Here is a 24717-nt window from a genome sequence, read left to right as displayed (position 1 = left end):
GGAGGGAGGCATTTGTTTCAAAGATGGTGATGGGTCGGGGTTGGGACAAGACAAGGATGGGGAAGTGACGATTATAGGATGGAACAAGGGAATGTGTTGGGCAAGACCAGGGACCCCAGGCTCTCCCTTCCTGACCTGCTGACCCTGGCGCCCACTGAGAAATCTGCTGGCGTCTCAGGCAGGACTGGCCCGGGCCCCGCACAGCCCCTCCCTCCAAGGAGAGGCACCACAGGCGTGTACAGGTTGGTTTATTTACAAATATACTGATGTCTCGTCTTTTTCTGTTGTTTCCATTTTCTGCGTTCGTGGAAAGAGGCAGAAGGTGAGAGTGGAGGGCAGGGTGGGGGTGGTGATGTGGTAAACGCTAATAAATAATTTAACAATGACAAGTTATTAAATAAAATGTGTCTGGGGATGGCGGGTGGACAGTGAGAGTCTGTACAAGGAGAACAGGAATGGCCGGCGGCCCGGGCCCCACATCTGGCTGAGCTGGGCTCCCGTGGGACCCCGGTGGGGCGGCCACGGCAGAGAGGCCCACCGGCAATGGCGCCATCCAAGGGCCAAAGGTTCGAGGGTCCCTTCTGCTTCCCCAGCCCCCAGGCGGCGTGTCTGTGAATGTGGGTCTATGAGCCTTCGTGTGTGTCTGGCTGTGTGTGTGTGTGTGTCTGTGTGCACGTCTGTGAGTGTGGCCCTCACCCTTCTCCGCAGGGCAGAGTGAGCCCCAGAGCTGCAGGTCCTCCCAGATGGGAGGTGAGAGTCTCACCCCAGGTGGTGCCCAGAGCTCAGGCTGGGGTCAGGCAGAGGTCAGCCAATTCTCCTTCCCCCAAGCCTCACTACTAGGGCCTGCTCATCTGGACGTGGTGGACCCCCCACCATGTCCTTCCTCTCCTCCGGGAAGCCTCCCGAGATGCCCACTGGCACTGGCCCCTTCTCTAAAGGCTCTACTGGGCCCGTGGTCTGACCCTTAGAATCAGTGTCCCTCTGTGTGGCCTCTCTGGAGGACTCCACAGCGGTAACACACGCCCTGTGTTACCAGGGACAGATCCCTTCCTTCCTCTGAGCCTCAGCTTCCCCAAAGGGAAGCAGAACTCTGCTTTCCTCTGACACTCTTCCCCTCACCCCTCACTTTCTCCCTCTTCCTCCAGAGAACAGTCTGTCACGTCCCCCTTCCCCTGGCTTCCCACCCAGGCACCACGTGATGGTGGTCCCACATCACAGCAGGCGTGGGGGTGGTCCTGGCCACTCACCCCACCCCACCCCCACCCCAGGTCAAGGATGCGCTTTCCTACATGAAGTGGACAGAACCCAGTCATCTCAACCCCAACCTCAGCAAGCCTAACTGGTCCTGTGTGCTTCTGCTGGGTAGCCTTCTCTGAGCCTCAGGTTCCTCATCTGAGAAATGGGTCCCCAACAATGTCTGGAAAGGCTTGGGACAGAATGTGTATGTCTCTCCTCCCAGGAGAGAGGTCCTCAAAAGGGGCCCTGCATCTTGCTCATCTGTGTCCCGACACCCAGCCCAGGGTCGGGCAGGGCAGTCATCAGAGCCTGGGGGAAGCTGTAGTAGCGTGAAGGAGTTAACCTACACTGGCTGATGGGGTGTCTCTGGCACAGGGAGCTGAGGACCCTCTGGCCTGGACAACCTGCAGGTCATCAGGATGTGTGTTCTGTACCAGCTCCTGGCAGGGGGCAGCGTCACGGCAGAGACAGAGCCCAGGTTGGACTTGGGGTTTATGCGACCCGGGGCGGGGGGGCAAGGCTACTGAGAGGAGTCATGTCCCGCAACCCCGAGGCTGTTCACTAGGCACAGAGGACGAGGAGCTGGCGTGGCGCCCCTGCTCTCCGCTCTGGCTCTGTTCCTGACTGGCTGAGAGGCCTGTCCCTCCCTTCTCCTGGCCCAGTTTTCCAGCTGCGGAATAATGGGCAGACTAGTTGATCCATTCCTGAGGTTTCCTTCAGCATAGAGTCTGGGAGAGAAGGGCCAGGTCTACTGGGCAGGGAGCATCTACCCCAGACCTGCTCCAAGTGCCCCAGCATGACTTGACTATGTGGGCCCAAGAGGAGAAATGGGACCAACCTTCAAAAGGACAGAGTGGCTGCTTTAAGGGACCAGCGGAGACCCAGGACCCAGAGATGGCACAGAACCTGGGCTGGCTGAGGCTGCAGAAGGACACAGGGCATCGATTGAGACCCTGTGGAAGTTTGTGGAAGAAGAGGAGCCCGGAAGGACCAGCCTGGCTGATGACAGTGGGGAGACTGGGTTATATCTGTTCTACACGTTTAGAGGGAAAGCTGGAGCCAGGCTGGGGGAGTGGGGGTGGGGGCGGGGGAAGTACAATTTTAAAAGGAAGAGCTGGAAAAGGAAAGGCTTTTAAAAGGAAGCTGGAAAAGCCTGGCTTTGAAAAGCGAGGACAAAGGCTGAAAGGGACAGCGGTGAGATCAGCAGAAAAGGCAGCTGAACTTGGGGCCCGATGAAGTAGTGAGCTCCTCGTCACTGGAGGTGTGCAAGAAGAGGCAGCAGCAGTTTGGGTGAGAACCCAGCATCAGATGGAGCGCCAAGGGGGTGCTTCTGAGACACCTTCCCACCTGGAGGCTCTGCCATGTGGCCTGATTCTGCCTGGTTCTGGGGCCTCTGACTGCCCAGGCAGCCCCCATCCGGGCTAAAGCTATACCTGCATCCATGTCCTCTGTGCTCTGAGCTCGCCTCCTCTGCCCTTCCTCCCGCCCCTCCTATTGCTGTCCGAGGGGCTCCCTGCCCCCGTCTGGCTTCCTTCCCCTTCCTGGTGTGGCAGGGCTGACCCGCAGGGGCCTCTCTGTCTTTCAGCGTGTCTGGGGACCCGTGTGCACATCCGTATGGGTGTGCCTTGAAGTGTGTGCGTGTGCCTGTATGTCTCCATCCCTTTGAGTCAGCCTGGGCTCAACCTCCCCGCCCCTGGTGCCCCCGTGACGCCCCCTTCCCCAGGTGAGAGCTGTGGTGGGCTTGGCCCACCTGCCAGGCTCATCCCCCTCCCGCCCCAGGTAGAAGGGGTGATCCTAGGCTGGTGGGCCTGCCCCCAGAGGTGGGGGGAGGTGGGCACAGGGTACACAGGCTTCGCACGCCATCGTCTGGGGCATGCACGGGGGGCCCTGCTTCAACCTAGGCCTGCACCATGGAGGTGGCCTGGACACAGAGGGGAGGTTTAAAAAAATAGAGAGAATTTAAGCTTCCCATAAAAGAGAGGGGGAGGGAAGGGAGGCAATGGATGCCAAGGTGGGGCTGGGAGGCGAGTGGCTGTCCGAGAGTTCTGGGTCCCTGGGGGTGACACGGTCTCTGGGGGCAGGACACAGTCCCTGCCCAGGCTGCGCCCATCTGCCTGTCTGGCTGTGCCTGGTGGGCATGTTAGCCAGGCCCGGTTGGCCGAGGGGAGGGCACCGTATGGCTGTCTGCAGAGTCTGTGCGGGCGGTGGGGCTGGGGGTGGTGAGGCAGCGTCTGCGGCCAGCGGTCCCCCCTCCAGGACCCTTGCCCAAGCGTCCGTGCCGCCAGGCTGGCTCTCAGGAGGCGAAGTAGGAACTCTGCATGGAGTAGAGCCTGTCGATGGGGTTCCCCACGCGGGCCTGCAGGGAGCCCACGTCCGAGGAGCCGAGGAAGCAGTCGCTGAGGCTGGTTAAGGAGGTATCGCTGTCGATGTCGTGGAAGATGGAGTCGTTGCCTGGAGATGGGGGGAGGGCAGGCAGAGGGGGTGGGCGTCAGCACCGGGGGTCCAGGTGGGGGGCTTCTGGGGGCCACTGGCCCTACAGGCCGTGTGACTGGAGGTGAGGGAGGGACAGGATGACTGCCGGCTGGCGGGGGTTTGGGGGGCTGCAGGTGGGGGTCTCCAGGGTGCCCCCTTCCCGACAGGAGGAGGCAGGTGGGCTGGGTTGGGCCTGCCAGGACAGGCTGGGGGGGCAGGGGCGGTGCTGGGTCATGAAGGGTGGGGCAGCTTACCATAGGGGTTCATGTGGTCACCTGGCATTTGGGGCGGCGTGAGGCCCTGCTGGAAGGGGTCGCTGCTGCCGTAGGGGCTCTGCTCCATGGCCACGATCTGCTGCTGCGGCGGGGCCAGCGGTGTGTAGGAGGCCATCATGCCCTCCATGCGGCTGGACAGGACCTCTGGGGAGAGACCACGCCCTCACTAACCGCCCAGGGCTGTCCTGGCCTAGGGGCACCTCACAGATGTACCCCAGGAGTCCCCCATGGCTTCCCATCCCACACGACCCCCACCCCGCTACCCAGTCCAGGCTGCCCGCTGCCATCCCTTTGACCTCCTCCTTCCCAGGCCCTCCCCATGCTGAGGTTGCCCCTGACCTTCCAGGGTAACTGAGCCTCCATATTTGACCCGCCCCCACCAACCTGCCCGAGACACACACACACTCCAGCGCCTCTAGAGGAACTAGTTTATCCAAAGTCAGAGGCTTCCGGTAACAGCCAGTAATGACTCATGACGCATGGGCGCACTGAGTGCCCTGCACCTGCAGCACCAAGGGGGAGCCTGCACTTGGGCCAACAAGGCTCAGGGAGGAGGGCTTCCTGGAGGAAGGGGCCTTCCACCTCCATGTAACTTCAAGAACCAGCAGAGGGTTCGACCAGCCTAGCCAGGGGCAGGATGCCAGGCTGAAGGGCAGCAAAGGCAGGGAGAAGGGAGAAACTGCCTGGTGGGAGCAGGGAGCCCAGTCTACAGGGCTGGGCATGAGGGCAGGAGAAGGTCATGCCTGGGGAGAGAGACGGTTCCCTGGGGACCCGAGCTGAGTGGGGGTCGGAGTGTCCCCCGAGGCCGTAGGAAGCCAGTGGAGGGTCTTGGCTGTGGAGGGAGCATGGAGAAAAGCTGGGAGGGTGGAGGACAGAGGCAGGGCCCATCAAGAGGAGACAGGTGGGGCGAGGGGCTTGGGTCCCTATTAAGGTAGATGCAGGAAAGTCCGAGAGGGGCACGAGGGACCTGGGAGAAGAAATCACCGCCTGATGGGTGACTGAGCAGATGCCATTCTCGTGGGACAGGACAGGTCAGAGGTGATGCCCGGGTTTCTGGTGTGGGTACCGGGTGGGTGGGGGGCGGGGGGGGGCAGCAGTGGGTGTTGTGTGCGCATGGCCCAGGAACGATGGCATGAAGTGCAGTGTGGGCTGTGATGAGCTCGAGGGGACCTGGAATGTTCTTGGGGAGACTGCGTCCAGGGGGCAGCTGGGAACACCGGAGAGCGAGACAGAGCGTAGGGGCAGGCTGAGATGCCTGCGGCCATGGCGGCAGCCCCCAAAGGCTGGGCTGTCTCAGGAGAGGGGGCAGGGACAGGACAGGGAGAGCTGGGCTCTGAGGCCACGCATGGCCCTGAAGCCCCGGGTCCAGGCTGGGACACTGGCCTCAGAGTCCTGAACTGCCCATCAGCGCCTTGGCATCTGCCTCAGGGCACTTGTCTCCAGTGGGAGCGGACAGCGGTGGCCCCCACCCCAGTCCAGCAGTCTTGGGGAACACCTGGGACCCCCTCCAAGGCCTAGAAGGCTCCAATGGGGTCCCACTGGGGTCCGGGGGGCCAGCTCCAGTCCAAGATGTGGAAACAGCATTTGGGCCAAGCTCAGTCCACCCTGGACTCCTCAACACCCTGCAGACTTTCTCTGGAGATTTCTCTGGAGACTTCTGCTGAATTCTATGTGGGCAGGAGGGTGTGTGGTCGTGTTAAAAGCACAGGTTTAGGAGCTCGACAGGAACTTCCCTGGGGTCCAGCGGTAAAGAACCTGCCTGCCAATGCAGGAGACAATAAGAGACTCAGGTTCGATCCCTGGCTTGGGAAGATCCCCTGGAGGAGGGCATGGCAACCCACTCCAGTATTCTTGCCTGGAGAATCCCATGGACAGAGGAGCCTGGAGAGCTACAGTCCACGCACTTGCCAAGTCAGGCACGACTGAGCAACTGAGCACGTACGCAGGAGCCCTACGCTCAGGGCCAAAGCCTAGCTTTGCCCCTTACTAGCTGAGTGATCCCCGCGAGTCCCTGTCTCCAGAGCCTCAGTCTCCTCATCTGTGAGATGGGCGATAACAATGCCCCTCCTCTCAGGGATCTGTGAGTTAAGTGAGACGGAAGCTGCTGAATGGTGAGGACTGAGCCTGGCACACAGAGAGGGTGAGTGTGGAAATTCTGTCCTCGCCCCGGGCCGCCTCCCCCGCCATTTCTCCTCCTCCTGTGTCCCGTGGTCCCCACTGCCTGTCTGCTGATCTCAGCAGCTTCCCAGGCACCGGCTCCCTGAGATCTGACCCCTGGGGCGGGAGAAATTTCCTGGGAGTCTTGTGACAGACTGAGCCCGCTGGGCCCTTGGCTCACCTTGGCCCAGCCGCTGGGAGTTCTGCTGCTCCTGCTGCTGCTGATGCCGCCGTGCCAACTTCTTCATCTGCAGGAGACACGGTGCATGCCAGCCTCGCCTCGGGCCCCCCCCTCCCGCCCCGCACACTCCCGCCCCACCCTCATCAGGCCCCTGCCCCCTGCCGGTCCGCCCTCCCCTCGCCCAGCAGGGTGGCCGGTGGCCGGTCCTCACCTTTGCTCTTTGGTTCTGGAACCAGACCTGGACCACGCGCACGCTGAGGCCCGTCTCCGCCGCCAGTGTCTCCCGGACCTGCCCAGAGAAGGGGGGACGGGTCAGGCCTGGGGGTGGGCAGGCACCGGGAGGTGGCAGGTCTGGGGGGTTGGGCGGGGAGGTGCAGGGACGCCCAGGTCCCTGCAGGAGTCTGGAAAGGCAGCGGGTGTGGGGGTGTCAGCCCCCGCCCCACCCCGGCCGCCCCTCACCTTCCGGCAGGGCTTGGAGGAGACCTCGAAGGAGGCCTTGAAAGCTCTTCGCTGCTGCGTTGTGAGGATGGTCCGGGGCCGCTTGGGCCTCCGCGGGTCCTTCCCGTCGTCCCCACTGCCCTTGCTCTGGCTGCCCTGTCCCTTGGCCGGCTTCATGTCCCCATCCTCATCCTCACTCTTCACTGTGGGGGACACGATGCAGCGGGTCAGCCGTATCCTCAGGAACCCGCTGCGTGCTGGGGTCCCGTCACCTCCTGCCAACACCTGGCACAACTTCCCCGGGGCCTTCAGGGTAAAGACCGCCCCCTTCCCTCGGCCCACAGGCCCTGCTTCATCTCATCTCTCATCTCAGCCCTCTGGGGAGACCTGAACCAAAGCCACCAGACCTGCCCTGCTGACCAGAAAGGCAAAGGAGGGCACCCTGGTGAGCAGGCACAGACACACGCTGCACACTCAGATGTACACGCGTTCAGAAGGGCAGAGAGACAGGCCCACACGGGGACAGGTTCGGGCACTGCAGAAATACGCTGGTGCACACATATGGCGTGCACACGTGTGGCTGACACGCGGAAGGGAGCACAGCTACGCTGATGCTCACAGGCGGCCGATCTGCCATCAGGCCCACGGCCCTCCTGATAAGAGGAGCTGGCAGCTGTGCTCAGTCTGGCCCTGGGCTTCCCCTGACCCAACCTGCCTGGGCCCCGTCTCGGCCTGTGGCCCCTGGGCCCTGGGCCCTGGGGGACCCCAGCCCAGCATGCTGGCCTTCAGGAAAACCAGTTCCCATGGCACTAACCCAGCACCGGCCAGGCCTCGGGGCCCAGAGAGGAGGCTCTAAGGAGCTTGCAGGGACTAAGGATTGACAAGCAAAGACACACACTCTGGACGTTCTCACTCGGGTGTGTACGTGACTGTGACGTGCGCATGCACTCACATACACACAGGTGCATGCTCTGAAGCAGGGACATACAGGCGTGCACACGCCTGGACACACACACACCTGCATGCAGAAGCATGCATCTTCACCCAGAGACCCCACACCCACTTGCACGCCCAAGTTATGGGTCTCAGAGATGCCGGCCCCAGACAGACAGCAGAGCCTCCCCCACCCCTCATGCCTCCTGCTGCCCCCAGCCCATCTTCCTCCAAGCATGAGTCCCTGCGGAGGGGGGCCTCCTTCCGAGAACCCCTTCCTAGGCCTGGCAGGAATGTGCCAATGGCAGCTGGCTGGCCCCAGCTCTCCCTCAGGAGCCCATGCAGCCTGGCCACCATGGTGCCCTGCCCAGGGGTGGGCAGCAGGACAGAGGCATGGGCAGCTCATGCCCCCCTCCAAGGGCTCTGGCAGGGACACGGCTCCTTTGAGCGGGCAGGTCCTCTGACCATGGGCTCCAGGTTCCCCACAAGGGCGTGGCAGACCAGGGCACCTCCTCCTCACGGCCCCTGCTCCAGTCTGTCTTAGCCACCCCCAGGAATGACCAGGTGCCAGCCTGCTTCCTGACTTTTTCCTCCTTAATAACTTGTCCCTGGTTGGCCCTGCCCCTCCTGCCAGGAGAGCTCCAAACTGGCAGTCTTTGAGGGGCTGGAGCAGGGTGGAGAGGAGCCTTCACCCCAGGAAATGGAGGCTTTCCCTCCACTACTGAGGACCCCAGTCCCCTCACTGCTGAAGACCTGGGGGGCATGATGGAGACAGGATGCATCGGATCAGATGCCTGCAGACTCGGTGCTGGGAGAGACCCCTGTGAGGTGGGGCTGTGGTGGGTCACAGCAAGGGAAAGGGGGCGCTGCTGGGCCAGAGAGCAGGGGGCATGCGTTCGTGTGTGCGCAAACTACAGTACATATGAGCACGTGGATAAATGTGTAGCCAGATGCTTACTGCACGAATGTGCTAGGGCATATGCACACGTGTGTGTTTACATGGGTGTGGGCTTTGGCATGCTTGGGCATGTAAGCACATGTCTACACGCGGACATGTGTCCGTGTTTTTATATTCCTGGGTGGATGTATCCACACACACATCTTATATGCTTGTGTGTGTGCATGTATGATCACATGCACCTATACCTGTGTGTGATCGTGTCCAGGTGCGTCTGTAGGCCTGTGGGGCCGTGCACACGTGTCTGTGTGCATCCCACATGTGAACACCTCCGTGCATGTGCGCACTGGCTGTGGGCGTGGGTGCAGTGTCTGTGTGGGGTACAGGTCCCAGGGTCAGAAGCGGCTTTCTCCTGCAGGGTGACCCTCCGCGGCATGTGCGCCAAGCCCCCCACCCGCCCTCCACCCCGGCTCCAGCCCCAGCTCACCGGAGTCAGACTCATCGGGGCTCACGGAGCTGAGCAGATCCTTCTCCTTCTCATAGTCACCCTTGCACAGCAGCTGGCCCTCCTTGAGCACAAACTCGTCACCTTTGCGTAGCTGCCGCTCACACACGCAGCAGCAGAAGCAGCCCAGGTGGTACACGCACTCCAGCGCCCGCATCACGAACTCGGTGGGGGCGATCTTCTCCATGCAGCCACTGCACTTGGCTGCGAAGAGCCTGTGGGTGCACAGAAGGGGGCATATTGGCTGGGCTCGGGGGTCCCTCCTAGAGGCACTGCCCACAGAGCACCTCTTTCTCCTGCCACCCGGAACCCCAACCCAAGTGGGAGAGGCCTTCCCTGGGCACAGAGCCAGACAGTGGGAGCCCTACCCCTTGGCTGGCAGGGCCCCTGATGACCCTAAGATGGGCACTGGGCATCCTGCCCAGAGATGTCAGCTCAAGAGTCTGCCTGCTGGGAGGCACAGAGGCCACTAGAGGGCAGAGTGCAGGGCCAGCCTCCACCTTCCCTGAGAGCCCGGTGGGCCCTGCCCTGAGCAAAAGGACTGGCAGCCTACAGGTCCCGCCTGCCCTCCAGCATCCTGCTCGTCCTCCCTGGCCCTGCCTCTCCCCCACATCCAAGTGATCCCCAGCCTTGCCCAACCCATCACTCAGCCTGGCTCCCTCCCCTCCTGCCTGAGGGGCTTGCCCCAGTGTCCTCGCTGGTTCACCACCTCTCCAACCCTTTGACTCACCCTCCAGGATGAGAAACAGAGGGGTCTGTCCAAAGCACACATGTGATCACGCTGTCTCCCTGCCCCAGACTCATCCACGGCTCCCTCGTGCCCTCAGGAGTACCTCCAAGTTTCTGAGTTTGGCCTTCAGGCCTTTTACAGTCCCGCCTCCCCTCTACTTCCAGAGGCTGCTGCCCCACAGAATAGCCTGAAGCCCTCCAGGGCATCATCACCGTGGCCCTCTGGCATGCTCTTCCTCTGGCCCTTGCCTCAGCCACACCTGTTTATTTCTCATTTCAGCCTAGGAATCTCCCCCGTGAACACATAGTCACAGAACACGTGTGCAGTATCAGCCGCTTGGCTAAGCGCTCTGTGTACAGAAGTGCATTTCATCCTTGCAACAACCCTATGAGGCAGGAAATATTAATCCTATTTTAGAGATAAGAAAACTGAGGTGCTGGGAGGCAGGCACGTGCTCAGGGTCACGTGGGTAGTAAACGTCCGGGGCCTGATCCTGCCCCTCCGTGACAAAGAGGATCCATCTTTCATCTCGGGAGACAAAGCTGGGGGTGGGGGTGGGGCGGGTCTTCGCGACTCTGGCGAGTGAGCACAAGGGTCTGAACAGGGCCCCGCCCCGGCCTGCACCTACTGACCGCTCCTCCTGGCTCCCCATCCCTGTCACGTGCCCTGCTCTGTGGGAACTCAGCCTCAACAACACTTTGATGGAAAAATTTATGAAGAATCAAATTATTGCTGCTGGGAGGGAATTAAAACCATTTTTCATTCCCTGCGTCCCCGGGCCACGTCTGCGGGCGCCACCTTGGGAGCACTGCGCGCATCCCATCCCTCTTTATGGCCCGCCATCACAGGCACAGATTACAGCTGCAATTCTCAACTAATCTGTTCTGGAACAGAAATGGCCATAAACGCGAGGCTCTCGGCCTGCCTCCCTTCCCGGGGCTGCCATCCACACCACCCACGGTGAGCGGGTGGGGCACAGTGGGCAGGGCCAATCCCAGCCCTGCCTGCTGCCCTGGCACCAGCTGAGGCACTCAAACTGGGGACACCCCAGCAACCCCTGCCAGCCACCTCTAGTCTACCCAGCAGGCTCCTGCTCATCCTGCAATGCCCAGCTCCAACGCCACCTCCTCTGGGAAGCCTTCTTTGATGCCCCAGTCTGGGGGAGGTGGCCTCCTCTATGCTCACCTCAGGCCTTAGTTTCCTCTACTGTGAAACAGGGATGTCAACAGGACTTTCCTCAAAGGCTGCTGCTGTCAGGACTCAATGGGACTGATCATTTAAGTCAATGAATGAGTCCCACATCAGAGTGATGGCATGTGGCCCTGTTAGCTCCCAGTTCCACGGAGGCCCACCTGATCCACCAGGAGGCCTCAGTGTCTGCAAAGCCTGTAAGTGAAGGCTTGGCTCAGGCAGGCAGGACCTCAACTGGCCCACACAGCACATGGTTTCACCAGGGGAGTACGAGCCAAAGTCAGCTCCAATTTGGCCCTCTGGCTGGAGACCTTTGTTCAGGGTGCAACCCACCCAACTGTCCATGGCGCCCTAAGCAGAGGCCTCTAGGAACCGGGCTGGCCCTCCAGTTCTGCCAAGGGGCTAGGGAAGAAGCCAGGTTCGCAGAACCTGCTGCTCTGACATGGGGGTCACTTCTGCCTTGCCCCTCTCACTGCCTGTCTGTCCTCCTCCCCACGCTCTACCTCCTGACCTAGAGGCCCCATGAAGGGCTGCAGCCTGGTCCCTGTGGCCCATGGGCAGATAAGTGCTGGGGCATCTCTGGGTCCACCTGGCAGGGCTGGGGCCCCAGGCCAGGTTGGCACACCTTGGGTGGTTCCCAGAGAAGAAGCCCTCTGAGTCTAGGGGAGGGGGTGGCGGCAGCGGTGGGGGTGACCTGCATTTGCAGGCGCTGCCACCATGCAGGCTTCACTCAGAACAGCCGCACTAATGCCTTGGCAGCAGGGGGTCGATTGCTACTTTCTCCAAACTCATCAACACAATCTATTATTAATACTTCTCCAAAGGCTCGGTGCCGCCATTACGGAGGCAGCGCCAGCCACTCGGGGCATCATCTGTTATCTAGATTGCAAAAACTCGGGAAATAAAACAAACCGTGAACACTTTATAAACGGAATGGGCCATCCGTTTGGTCTCCAAGCATCTTTCCACCCAATAAAACATCAGGGGGGATGCATGAAATACTTGCTCCCAATTATGGGGCTGCCTTTGTCTACCACGCCAGGGTGAGAGCTACAAACAGCGTGTGTGGGAGGGGCTCGGGCGCCAGCGAGAGCCCCTCCTTTCTGTGAGCCCCTATTCCCTCCCTAAATCCCTCTCACCACACAAGATCGGTGGAACCAGCCATTGAGAAGCAGCCCCAAGCAGAGGCGGGTGGCAATGGAATCAGATGGACTCAGGTTCAATGCCTGTTTCTGCCGCTTGCTGGCTTGTAAGTAATTTTTTCCCTCTAAGCTCGCTTATCTGTACAATGGGCTCAGCAACGCTGCCGGTTTCTCAGTGTGAAATGCACTGAGTTGTCAGGTTAAAGCTGTGAGCACAAAGGGAGTGAAGGGGGGGCTGGGGAAGCCTCTCTGTGAACATTGCCTGGAAGCTGCAAATATTGACCGGAGACGCAGAATGGCTAGGGCTGAAAAGCTCCGCGCCTCCCCGCCTCTCTTCCCCTCCCGCCCCAAAGCCCGCATGAGGGGGCCGGAAAGCAACAAGGGCCATGGGTTTGGACCCCTGGAGCCGCTCTCCCTCCCTCCCAGCTCTGGGACCTTGGGCAAGCCTGAACCTCGCTCACTTCCCCCCTCTGTAAGAGCACTGGGCCGGGACTCCAGATGGGCGCGCTTCTGCTTCCCACACTGGGGCTGGGAAGCCTGGATGCAGCAGGTGCTGGGGTCAGGGATTGAGGGCGTGTGGGGCGGCTCCGAAGCTCTGGCCAAGGCAGTTACCTGTGGCTTTTCCTCTAACGGTCGTGCCCTCTTGGTGCCAATCTGCCTGCCCTGGCCCCTCCCCCAGTCCAGAAGCTCCAAAGCTAGACAAAGACTCGTGAAAGACTCGTGGCCACATCACTTGCTGCCAACCCATGCAACCCTCTTCCCCATTTTCCACGTAAACCACCTACCCTTTCCACACGCTGTCCCCACAACCTAGAAGGCCATTCCCCCCACTCCCAACATTTGGCTGGCAAACACCTGCTAATTTGGGAGGATTTAGCTTAGGCATCCCTTCCTCCCAAAGCCCCCTCCTCCCTTCCAGTCACAGACACACCATGTATTTCCAGGTACACCTTCCCCAGGGCCACCTCTGTGTCTTAAGCACTGAGCCCAAGTCCCCGCACACACTGAAGGTAAGCAGTGAATGTTTGCTGAATGACTGCTGAACCAGCCAATAGAGTGCCGTTTAGCCTGTGAGGAAGGGCAAGCTGGTCTGTGGGAGCCCCACCCACCTGCCCTGGGGAGACAGGGCCCCCTGGGGGGGGAGCTGTGTGGGGAGGTGGGGGAGCTGAACCGGGCAGCTTGGTATTCCCTTCTGTCTCCATAACTTTTCCCTGTGTGACTTTAGTCAAGACATTTTAACCTCTCTGAGCCTCAGTTTCTTCATCTGTAAAATGGGAATGATGGTACCCACCCATGGGGTTGCTGGGAGGGCTAAACCCATGTAAAGTTCTCAGCCCTCTGCTGGCACTAAAAGGCATTTCACAACAGCTGGTGTCTGCCTTTCTCCTGCTCTGTGTGAGTCCAACATGCTTTCCTGGATTACCCTGGAAGCAGCCTTCCTGACACAGACGCTAACCATGCTCCCTCTCATCTCCATCCTGGGTTCTGAATCCATCCTTCCAGCTTCTGTCTGGAGGCTGGACAGAGCACTCCTGGCTCAATTCTCTGGCTGTCTCATTAGTATCATTGATCTCAATTAACATCTAGCTGCATCTCCCCATTAAGTCCTCACAGAACCCTAAAAGGAAGACCCTGTTTCCATCTCTGTTTCACAGATGAGCACAGAAAGGTGCAGAGGGCAGGTTCAAAGTCACAAGGCAGCATCACTATATACTTCCTCTTTGCTCTGTGTATCCAAATGTTTCCGTTCATCAACTACCCTGGCCCTTTGCCACCCCCACGTCTGTCTGCCCTCAAGGCTCTGAACACTCCAAGTTTTTATCACTTGACATAAGCCCAGCACCTAGTAGGTGTGGCTGGGTGTGTGCATGTGTGTATGCTAAGTCGCTTCAGTTGCGTCTCACCCTGTGCTACCCTATAGACTGTAGCCCTCCAGGCTCCTCTGTCCATGGGATTCTCCAGGCAAGGTGGCTGGGTGGGTTTTCCTTAAACCAAACTGAATATCTCCCCCTGCAGCAAACACATCCCCTTCCCCCAGGATCATCTGTAATCGCAGAGTAAGAAATTCCCCTTTTCAGGATGTCCTTCCCTTAAAGTGTTCCAGGCTAGGACAACACGTCTCCATCTCCTCGGAGCTTCCATTGGTTTATTTGTTTAATGCTCAATGTAGTAAAGTCATAAAGCTAATAAACAAAACTCAAAAAACCATCTTTTTCAGAAGCGTGTGAACATGGGTTACAAATCTGATTGGTTCATTTCTCTTAAACCATTGATGGACTTTCCTGATGGCTCAGATGGTAAAGAATCTGCCTGCAATGCAGGAGAATGGGGTTTGCTTCCTGGGTCAGGAAGATCCCCTGGAGAAGGGAATGGCAACCCACTTCAACATTCTTGCCTAGAGAATCTCATGGACAGAGGAGCCTGGCGGGCTATGGTCCCTGGAGTCACAAAGAGTCAGACACAACTGAGCGACTAACACTTTCAAACCATTGATACCCGCAGACATACATGCAACGCAGGTGATTCTTGTACTTCTCATCAAACTGGTTTCCTAATGGCCCAGGGTCTCTCCGGCCTCTCCTCCTGGGTCTTCATCCTCAGATCTTGGAGGCCATACAGCATGCACTAGGCTTGGAATGCTGGTTCTGTCATTTCCTCACATTGGAATCCCACACAAGTCCCTTCTCCTCTCTGAGCCTCAGTGACCCCATCTGTCCAGTGGAGTCACAGCTGGGCACATGAGAAAGGCTTGATAAGCGCAGATCACGATCACTGGCATCATCTATCCAGGCCTTTCCAGTACCAGTTCACTCTCCTTGCTGAGAAGGTCCTCTGCCTCCTCACTATACGGCCACTCCCAGACTCCCGTCAGTGCACTTTACAGTTTATGTAGCTCCTCGCTGGGTTCTCAGTCCAAGAGCTCCCAACAGTTTTAGGAGACGCGCATAGATCTAATCACGGCTCAAGGCCCCACGCTACCCTGCCACACCTGGCCTTCCACGCTCTGCTCTAGCTGCCATGCTCCTCATTGCTCCCTGAACACAACGAGTCCCTTCTGGCCTCCTTAGCACCTAAAATTCCATCTGACTCTATAACTTGTTTTCTCAAACTCTTCCTTTTTTTTCTTGTTGAACTTATCTTCAGCCTTCAAGACACAATTCAAAGTGTCACCTCCTCTCTGAAGCCTTCCCTGATACCTCCAGATCCAGATAGTTGTGTGTCTGAACTCCCCACTGTCTTAGAAAGAGGGAATTAATTCAATCCCCTACTCTTTGCTCTGGCATTGAGTTGGTGGTTAGTGACTATTTGTCGAGTGAATGAATAACCCTGGGGGAAATGAAACAGGCAGTCATTTCAACGGACTAACAGAAGGACAAGAGAATATTGGACATTCTGTTTTTGGGGGAGTCTGAGAACACTACCAGCTACCAAGAGAAGGTGATCTTGCCCTCGTGTGCCCTCTTCCCAACCACACACTGTGGAGTCCAGTGTCCCAATGTTTTATTAACAAAGTTCTCTACATGCCTCGCCTTAGGCTGGAGTCTTGCAGTAACACCTCCTACCCTGCATGGCACCTGCATCCGTGGTACACAGGGAAAGCCCTATTAGCATAAAATGACTTCTCTGACCTTCAAGTGAGTGGGCCAGGCCTGGACACCTGACTCAAGGTGGGCCAACGGGACCCTCTGTCCTGTGTCTCATCCTTCTCCTGCTCATTCAAGGGTCCTTTTAACCCCTCACCCCCAATCCCCAGTCTTGTCCTCAGAGGTGTGCATTTCCATGACTCCAACACCAGTTATGTGGCCTTGAGTCATTTACATTCCTTCTTTGAGCCTCAGTTTCCTCTTCTGTAAAATGGGGGTGTTAATCCCTCCATCACCTGGTGATGTGAGAAGGCTAAGCCCAGAGGGTGTCTCAGGAGGTGTGTGCCCCCTTTCTCTCCCCAGTCTACGTCTCATGTGGTGCCCAAGGCTGCTCTGGAACCTCTTCTGCCCTTCAACTTCAGTCTGAAGCCCCCATCACATGGCTGGGTCTGAGTTCTCCCTGAGGTATGTGCTTCTATGAGACCCTCACCCAGGGTCACACTGGGGAGCAGGCAGCTTTTGAACCTGGTTCCCCCTACAGCAGGGGTCCCCAACCTCCGGGATCTAATGCCTGATGATCTCAGGTGGAGCTGATGTAGTATTAGTACAAATAAAGGGCACAATACATGTAAAGCACTTTAATCATCCTGAAACCTCCCCCCCCCCGCCCCCCGCCAACCCCTGCCTCGATCTGCGGAAGAATTGTCTTCCATGAAACCGGTTCCTGGTGCCAAAAATGTCAGGGACCACTGCCTTAGGTCCTCTCCAGGCCCAAGTCCTACAGTCCCTGGAAGCAGTCCCTCCCCGGGGACCACGAGGCTTGGCGCTTGGAACTGAAGCCCCTCTGTCCCCACCTTCACAGATTCACCCAGCACACACCCAAGCAGGCTGACTGTGCCAGGCTTGTGCAAGACGCTTGGGGAACAGAGTCAGACCAAATCTCTACCGGTGGGAGCTGGCAGAATGTGACATGTGCTTTGATGGGGTACACTCAGCAGGCTGGGAGCGGGGCATAGAAAGGCATGCTAGCCAATCTGGAGGAGAGCTGGGGACTTCCTGGAGATGGTGACACGACAATTAAAAGAACCCAGTCCTAGAGGCAGAAGGAATGGTCTGAAGAGTCTCAGTCCCAGCTCTGCCTGACCTTGGCGCTCGCCACCTCTCCTGTCTCAACCTGTTTTCCAGTTTGAAAACTGGGATCACAGCCCCTACCTCACAGGAGATCATGACCCCGTGTTGACCCCTCTGTGCCACACCTCTACAGGCTGGTGTAGGACCCCAGGGTGAACCCGCCACAGAGCACCAGGACAGGCCCCAGGTGCTGAGAGCTCAGTAGGTGATTCCTGTCAGAACGGCTCCTGGGACTGTGGTGTCCGTCAGGGGTGAGCTGGTGTTCATAGCAGCAAAGGGCACGAGACCCTGGACACTCGGAGGCTGCCTGGCCCTCAGAGGGGCTGATGGGCTGAGAGCAGGCAGGAGTTGCCTGGCCGCCTCCCTCCCCGACTTGTTGACATCTCCCCCACGTGCCTGCTGCGTCCTTATCATTCCGGGCGTAGCTGTTTTTTATTTTGAGACAAAAAGGGGCCTGTTGATGGGGATCCAACTCAAACCAGCTGCAAACATCTGCTTTGATGCGGCGGCGGCGGCGGCGGCGGCGGGCCAGGCGGGCGGCGGCGGGAGCCGCAGGCTGGGGCCCCGGTGCGCGCGTCAATCACGCGGCTGGAATGCTTGGCGGGGCCGGGCGCTGGGACCGGCGGCGGCGGCGGCGCGCGGGTCTCTCCTCAGCCTCGCCGAGCCGGGGCCGGGCCTGCAGCGAGGGCTGCCCCAGCGCTTCCTGCGGGCGCACAGACCCAGCTGTGCGGGGCCGCCGGCTCCACGGCCCTTTGATCCCGGCCCGGGGCGCTGTTGGGAGCCCGCAGCCCGGGGCTGGAGGTCAGGGGCCAGGGGCAGGGAGGGATGGGTCTAGCTGGGAGCCCGGGGTACCATCCGGGGGCTAGCCCGGCCGGGCAGGCACACATTAGGTGACTACACACACATTTATTTGGCACCTACTATGTGCCAGACACTGTCTGGAGGCTTCGGTAGCACAGTGAGTGAAAGGGATGGTCTCTCCCAACCACCCACCCCCCTCACCCCGCCCCCAGCTTCCAATTTAAAGAGTAAGGGGACAGACAGGAGGTACATCTCTAGCAGAGTATAATAAATAGTGACAATGATGAATCACGATGAAGCAAAGAAAAGCGAGGGCAGCGGCCAGGGGGGTTAGCAAGAACAGTCTCAGGCCTTACTGACATATCTGGGGGAAAGAGTTCCCAGCAGAGGGAACAGCAAGTGCAAAGGTCCTGAGGCCAGAGTGTACCTGAGTTGTTGGAGAGAAGGCAAGGAGATGATGTGGCTGGACAGGTGATCAACAGGGCAAGGGCTAGGAGGTGCAGAAGCATTGGCGGGATGGGGGGGGCAGTGGGGAAGGGCAAGTCACCTGGTGTTTTGGAGAGAGGGTCTTGAACAGAGAGGCGTTGTGATCTGATTTGCATTTTAACCAGGTTCCTCAGACAGCTGTGTGGGGGCCCAGAGATGCTTTGGGAGTTCATCGCAATAATCCAGGCAAAAGATGGTGTCGGCTGAGACATCTCAGGGAAGGTGCTGAGAAGTCGCCCTCGCTGGGATGCATTTTGAAGGGAGACAGGGACATCAGAGGACGTGAGAGAAAGGATAGAGGTGTGGGTGAGTCCAAGATCAGGGGGCCTGAGCAACCAGAAGGATAGAGTTGCCACTAAATGAAATGGAGACTGAGGCAGGGTTGGGGAGGGCAGCATCAGGAGTGTGGTTCTGTACCTGTTAACCCTGAGCTGCCTTCTGATTGCCATGTGGACGTGTCCAGAGGGCAGCGGCCCGTGTAACTCTAGAGCTCAGACAGAGATCCAGGCTGGAGATGCCATATGGGAGCTCCCAGTATAGACACACACACACACACACACACACACACACACACATACACACTCTCTCTCTCAGCACCTGATAACTAGTTTCTCACTTCTGGGGCTCTGACCCCTGGGGGACTAGGGGCAAGCCCCAGGAATTTTTTTTCCATTTGGGGACACTGGGGCTTCTCTAGGGACCAGATCTGTCTTGGTGACATCAGGGAGAGACAGTCAGTGGTACAGGGCAAGTGGAAGGTGAAGCATCATGTCCTTCTGACCACGGCCCCCCCACCCCCACGTGCTTGCCCTCCAGCCAGCGCCTAGTGCACCAGCGGTCTGTGCACTCCAGGCCAGGCCTTTGGCTTGATGCTCTTTCCTCCCTTGTCTGCCCTTCACTGGCAAGTCCCATTCATCTGATGGCTCATTTATTTACTCATCCACCTAACATTCACTGAGCACCTACTATGAGCCAGGCCAAATGCCTTACCCTCCACCTGCTCATCAACCCCTCTGAGCTGATCCCATGTTGCCTTCCCCCATTCTCACTGAGTCACCGGCTCCTGGCTGTCGAATCCAGCAGCCCTTATTATTGTTATTATTTCTTGCTAAGATTTATTAAATGTTTTCCTATGTCCTAGGCCCTGCGCCTTATTTGCATGCAGACTCCTCCCATATAAGACCCCTTAGACACAGGCTCTGGCACTCTTTTCACAAGAGAGGAAAGTGGTGCTTGGAGAGGGTACCACCACCTCTCAGAACTGGCAGAACTGGGTTCAAAGCTGGGACAATGGGCTCCCTGCTTGATGCCTGGACCTCCTTGTGCTCAAGGCCATCTCTTGCCTCAGCCTCATCCTCCCTGCCCGCTACTGCACTTGCTCCATCAGCTCAGAGCTGTAGGCCCATGACCTGGGCTGGGCCTGGGGGAGCCGAAGGTCCAGAGGTGAGGGGCTGACAACACAGGGGCAAGATGAGAAATCCCACCCCATGGGATGGAGAGGCCTTTTGGATTTCTCTCCAGGGTCCCGTGTGGCCAGAACAGGCCGGGCTCAAGGCTGCGTGCCTGGGAAGGGCTGAGTGATCCAGGACAGAGCCTGAGGAGGTGTAAGGTCAGTGGGGTGGGAGGCAGGACTAGGGGGTCTGTCTTCCTGGGTCAGAAGGGGATTACAAAGAGTGCAAAAGACTGAATGGGGCAAGTGCAGGCTGGGATGGCAACAGGACTGTGTCTAATTCCAGAGTCTGGGCTCTGTGTAGGCAGTGGCAGAAGAGCAGAGAGGCCATTCCGAGATGGAGCGGTTGAATATAAGCAAAGGCAAGAAGAAAACAGAGACCATTTTCAGGGTTAGGGAGACAGTGGGTCAGAAAGGTTGCAGTGTAGGTGAGAAAGGAGAAGGCTCAAACCAGAGGCCCCAAATGTTGGGCTAAAGAAGAGAGGTCAGGTTTTTTTGTTTCCATCTACTCATCCTTCTATCTAGCCATCCACCCACCCACTCGCATAGCCTCTCAGCCAGTTATCCATCTATCCACCCACCCCTCCACCCATCCACCCTCTCAGCCATCCATCCATCCATCCATCCATCCATCCATCCATCCATCCGTCTGTCTACCCACACACATCCATGCACCCATGCGTACATGCACACATCCATCCACCTGCTGGGCTATCCGCCCATTTCCCATCCATCCAACCATAGACACACATCCATCCACCCAACACGTACTCAGGCACTCACTCTGTGCCAAATCCTATGTCACGATTCCTCCCCTTGAAAGCAGAAACTGCCTTTTAAGGCTTTACTGTAAGGCTTGTTGATTCTGTAGTGAAAGTCGCTCAATTGTGTCTGACTCTTTGCAACCCCATGTACTATATAGTCCATGGAATTCTCCAGGCCAGAATACTGGAGTGGGTAGCTGTTCCCTTCTCCAGGGGATCTTCCCAACCCAGGGATTGAACCCAGGTCTCCCACATTGCAGGCAGATTCTTTACCAGCTGAGCCACAAGGGAAGCCAGTTGATTCTGTAAGCATTTACCAAATACCCACCACGACCAAGCACCATGCTAGGGGATGAGAAATCCATGGGGATTTCACTTCCTCTCAGTGAGCTCCTGGTGTAATGGAGGACAGGGTATTCCAGGGGAAAGGAGGTCTTGGAAGGAGAAATCCTGGATACCAGTGGAGAGCCTCACAGCTAGCCATGCTGACAGTCTGGCCCAATCGTTTGGACCCCAAGGATTTGGACTCTCTATACACAGACCACAGCATTTTAATTAGAGTTATAACAACATTGATAAACTTCCTTTGAGCAAGTGTTTTCCGGAACAAACTCCATTAAGGCAATTTAATTTTTTGAACAATTTTCTTTCTAGTGCAGTTAAATAATTTACAACTTTTTCTATTTCCATTTTTATTTTACTAAAATTATTTTCATTGAGATAAATTATTTCCCATGAAAAAATTTCAATAATGGTTTGCTCCATTGTCAGCTTTGTGCTTGTATTATATCCTACTGATTATCAGGGTTTGAGTCTTTGGTTAATTTGTAGCCAGTGACATATTTTTACCAGGGTTGTTTCACTGCTGTCAGTTGTATTTTGTACTCCTTAATTTACCAAGTTAAATTTCCCCCCAGGCTCAGGTAGGATGGTTTTTAATGTTAGCAACAAAATTTACAAAGTTTATGACCACAGATTTTACCAGGCAGCCAATGAAAACGCGCTCAGGGTCAAAACCATGGGTCAAGACAGCCTTGTGGTGTCATAGGAGGGGCTGCGAATGTCCAGCTTAAGCTGGGATCCCACAGACTAAGTGTTCTCTTTCTCTCTCAAAGACCATGACCCCTCCCCTGGCACCTCCCTCTCCCACTGAAACTCCCAGGCTCTGATGGCTGTCTCTCTATACTCTGGACATAAGTCTGAGTTTATCAAAACAGCCCTTAATCAAGCTGGTACCCAGGAGCCCACTACTCAGCACAGGCATCCAGGGGCAAGAAGAGCCATCTCCTCCCTTTTTCCCTACCCTATACTCCTCTGGATGCAGCCAGAGAGAACACTGTTAGTCCAATCACGGACAGCCTCACTGCCCAGTCTCATGAGGTCTGGACCGAGTCCCCTCCTACTCCTCTCTGTCTCACACACACACCTGTGCGCTCCTGCTGTCGTTTCCGAACCACACCCTGGCATCTGTTCCCACCGTCACTTTCAGGAACCAGGGCACCCTGTGCTCAGAGCTGCTCGCATAGGGGCCTCCCAGTGCCTCCGGACTCCCCTCGGGGCGGGAGTCCCTCCCTTAGGTTGGCCCAGCTGGTTGGGTAGAGGCAGGGCTCCATGCCAGGTGAGTCTGGCTAGTAACCACCCCTGCCCTCCTGGGAGCTAAGGCCCCAGCGTTTGGGAGCAGGAGACCTGCTCTCAGCCAGCGGCCCGGCTGGACTCTGCAGGGACATGGCCACAGAGCGTGGACAGAACGGGTCCGGGGCTGAAGGGCTTGAGCGGCCTGAGAAGTGGGTGGAAGGAGCGGACCGGGGAAGGGGCATCGAGGGGAGGTCGGAGGGGAGGCGTTCATCCCCTCCGCTCAGCCCGGGCCCCTCGCTAGGGAGGAAGAAGAGGCTCCGGGAGGCCGCCTCCGCTCCCAGGGCTCCGCGCTCGCTCGGGCGCCGCGGGCTGGTCAGGGCCCCGGTCCCCGCCGCGCATCGCGCACCGCGCACCGCGCTCCGTCCCCGCCGCCCGGCCGCCCGTTTAGCGGGTAACTGATCGCCCCGCGCCCCGCCCCGGCCGCGCGCCGCCCGCCCCAGCCGCTTAATCACCGCCCGCCCGGCCGTATTAGCATAGTAATGGCCTTTAAATTGAGCCTCTTTGTTTTTTAATTAAGCTCCCAGCAGGTACAGAGAAGAGCGATTATTGAGGAAGCTGCCAGCGCTAATCGCCCGCAGTCATTTGACAATTAAAAAGCACCGGGCTTTAACCCTTTCCCCGCGCCCTCAGCCTTTCCCTCGGCATTTATCGAGCGCCGACTGTGTGCACGCCTTCCCCTTGGGGTTCCGCGGGCCTCGCCCCTAGAACTGCAGACGGACCCCCGCCCACGTCTGGATGTAGCTAAGGGCTAGTAAACTGAGGCGCAGAGAGGGCAGGTTATCTGGGCCAACACACACAGCTCAGCCTGGGGACTGGCAAATCGGGTGCGGGAGAGAGAAATTCGGCTGTCTGGGCTTTGCGCCCGGCAATGAATGCCCTCTGCTTGGTGCACGGGCACCTTGTCAGTTGGGCGGAAATCCTCCTGCTTTAAGGCCCAGGTGGGGCACCTACCAACTCCATGGCAACAGCCCTCGCTTTGGCAATTTTTTTGTTGGCGTATACTTGCTTTACAATACTGTGTTAGTTTCTGCTGTGCAAGGAAGGAAATAGCTATGTGTTAGTTGCTCAGTCGCGTCCGACTCTTGGCGACCCCACGGACCGCCAGGGCTCCTCTGTCCATGGGATTCTCCAGGCAAGAACACTGGAGTGGGTGGCCATTCCCTTCTCCAGGGAATCTTCCCAGCTCAGGTATTGAACTGGGTCTCCCTTCTTCAGGGGGTCTTCCTGATCCAGGGATCGAACCTGCGTCTCCCGCACTGCAGGCAGATTCTTTACTGTCTGAGCTATCAGGGAAGCCCAAATCAGCTATACCCATACACATATCCTCTCCGTCTTAGATCTCCCTCTCACCCACCCATCCACCTACCTCCTTGGAATTCTGAGAACACCGTCTCCCCATGCTATTTCACCCCTTCCCCAAATACCGATGTGGTGCCTACTGTGTGCAAGACGCAGTGGTGGGTGCTGCGGACAGCTGTGGACAAGCCAGAAGTGGGTTCTGCCCCACACGGACCTACAAGCCGAGAAGGCAGGCAAGCGAATAGGAAGACTGCACGATGGTCCAAGAGCCAGCCCAGGCTGGGGGCGCGTCAGAGAAGGCCACTCTCTGGAAGACAGAGGTGTGGGCCAGGGAGGAAGGAGACTCGGCCAGGTGAGGATGGGAAGTGATGAACAATCCTGGCAGCAGAGGAAACAGTGCTGCAAAGGCCCAGAGCCAGGCCAGCATCAACCAGAAATAAACGTCGCGGAGATGGAGATGGGGTGGGAGGCTGCAGAGTAGCGGGACCAGTGTGCAGGGTCTTGGAGCCCATGGACTTTTAAAATTGGAGGTGTTTTTCAATAGTTGGATGTATTTTTGAATAGGTAGTGCATCACCTGTTTCACGTTCAAATGTAAAAAGTGTTCACTGCAGTCTCCGCCCCTGTCCCTAGTCCCTAGCAGTGCAGGTCCCCTCCCCAGCAACCAGCCCAGTCTTCTAGTCAAGCTCCCTTCCCAAGACGTCCCACACAAGGAATATAGAAGCCCCTGTAGGGTCCATCATTCCTCTCCCTCCGCTTTTTTTTAAAAGGAGAACTGGTTGGGAGTTTGGTTCAAGTTTATATTTTTTACGCAAACACTACACACTGTACTCCTGATATCCACACCCCCCCCCCACCTGCTGGAGAGAACGTCCAAGTCTTGTCCCGGAGTACCTCCTTTTACAGCTGCTGGATACTCTATTGTATGAGCAAACCCTGATTTATTTAACCCATGCCCCGTTGATGGCCTTGTGGGCCATTTAAAGGATTTTTGTCTTAATCTCAAGAGCCACGGGAAGCCATTGAAATGTGCTAAGTGGGGAGTGGCTGGAGTGATTTACATTTTTAAAAGATCATTTTGGCCCCTGAGCAGGGACCCAGAGTCAGGGGGAGCATAGGAGCGGGAGCAGGGAGACCAGCTAAGAGGATCACTGTGGGTTCCCTGCCAGTGAGAGGCGCAGGGGGTCCCGGCCAGGGGGTGCAGGAGTGTGAGAAGGAAGTGGGTTATTCTGAGAAAGTGATGTAGGGCAGGAAACTGACTGGGCTCTGGGCTGGGTGGGAGGGGCCTGGGGTGGCCTCCTTGCCCTGATCCTGCCAGATGGTGGATGCAAGAGATGGGGTTGGGGACACATAGTGGTGGTCGGGGGATAGCATGAAGACACCAGGTCTGAAGGCACCCTGGTCTCGCAG

The 24717-nt window shown here is 57.8% G+C and overlaps 1 protein-coding gene across 2 annotated transcripts in view; it reads right to left on the bottom strand.

Annotated features, from left to right (window-relative positions):
* Positions 232–24717, bottom strand: part of LMX1B (LIM homeobox transcription factor 1 beta) — an 86319-nt gene continuing 61833 nt past the window's right edge. Inside the window, exons 3-8 of one of the 2 annotated variants that reach the window (XM_018055785.1) lie at positions 9078–9310; positions 6781–6962; positions 6533–6610; positions 6322–6388; positions 3963–4127; positions 232–3687 (exon numbers count right to left, since the gene is read on the bottom strand). In XM_018055785.1, the coding sequence (XP_017911274.1) occupies positions 3530–3687; positions 3963–4127; positions 6322–6388; positions 6533–6610; positions 6781–6962; positions 9078–9310 (883 nt within the window). In that variant the 3' untranslated portion in view covers positions 232–3529. The remainder of the gene's footprint in view (positions 3688–3962; positions 4128–6321; positions 6389–6532; positions 6611–6780; positions 6963–9077; positions 9311–24717) is intronic. The other variant, XM_018055786.1, reaches the window with a different exon arrangement.

This window comes from Capra hircus, chromosome 11, assembly GCF_001704415.2.
Source record: "Capra hircus breed San Clemente chromosome 11, ASM170441v1, whole genome shotgun sequence".
NCBI lineage: Eukaryota > Metazoa > Chordata > Mammalia > Artiodactyla > Bovidae > Capra > Capra hircus.
Note: the sequence above shows the minus strand (reverse complement) of the source record. Positions and strands in the feature narration are given on the sequence as shown.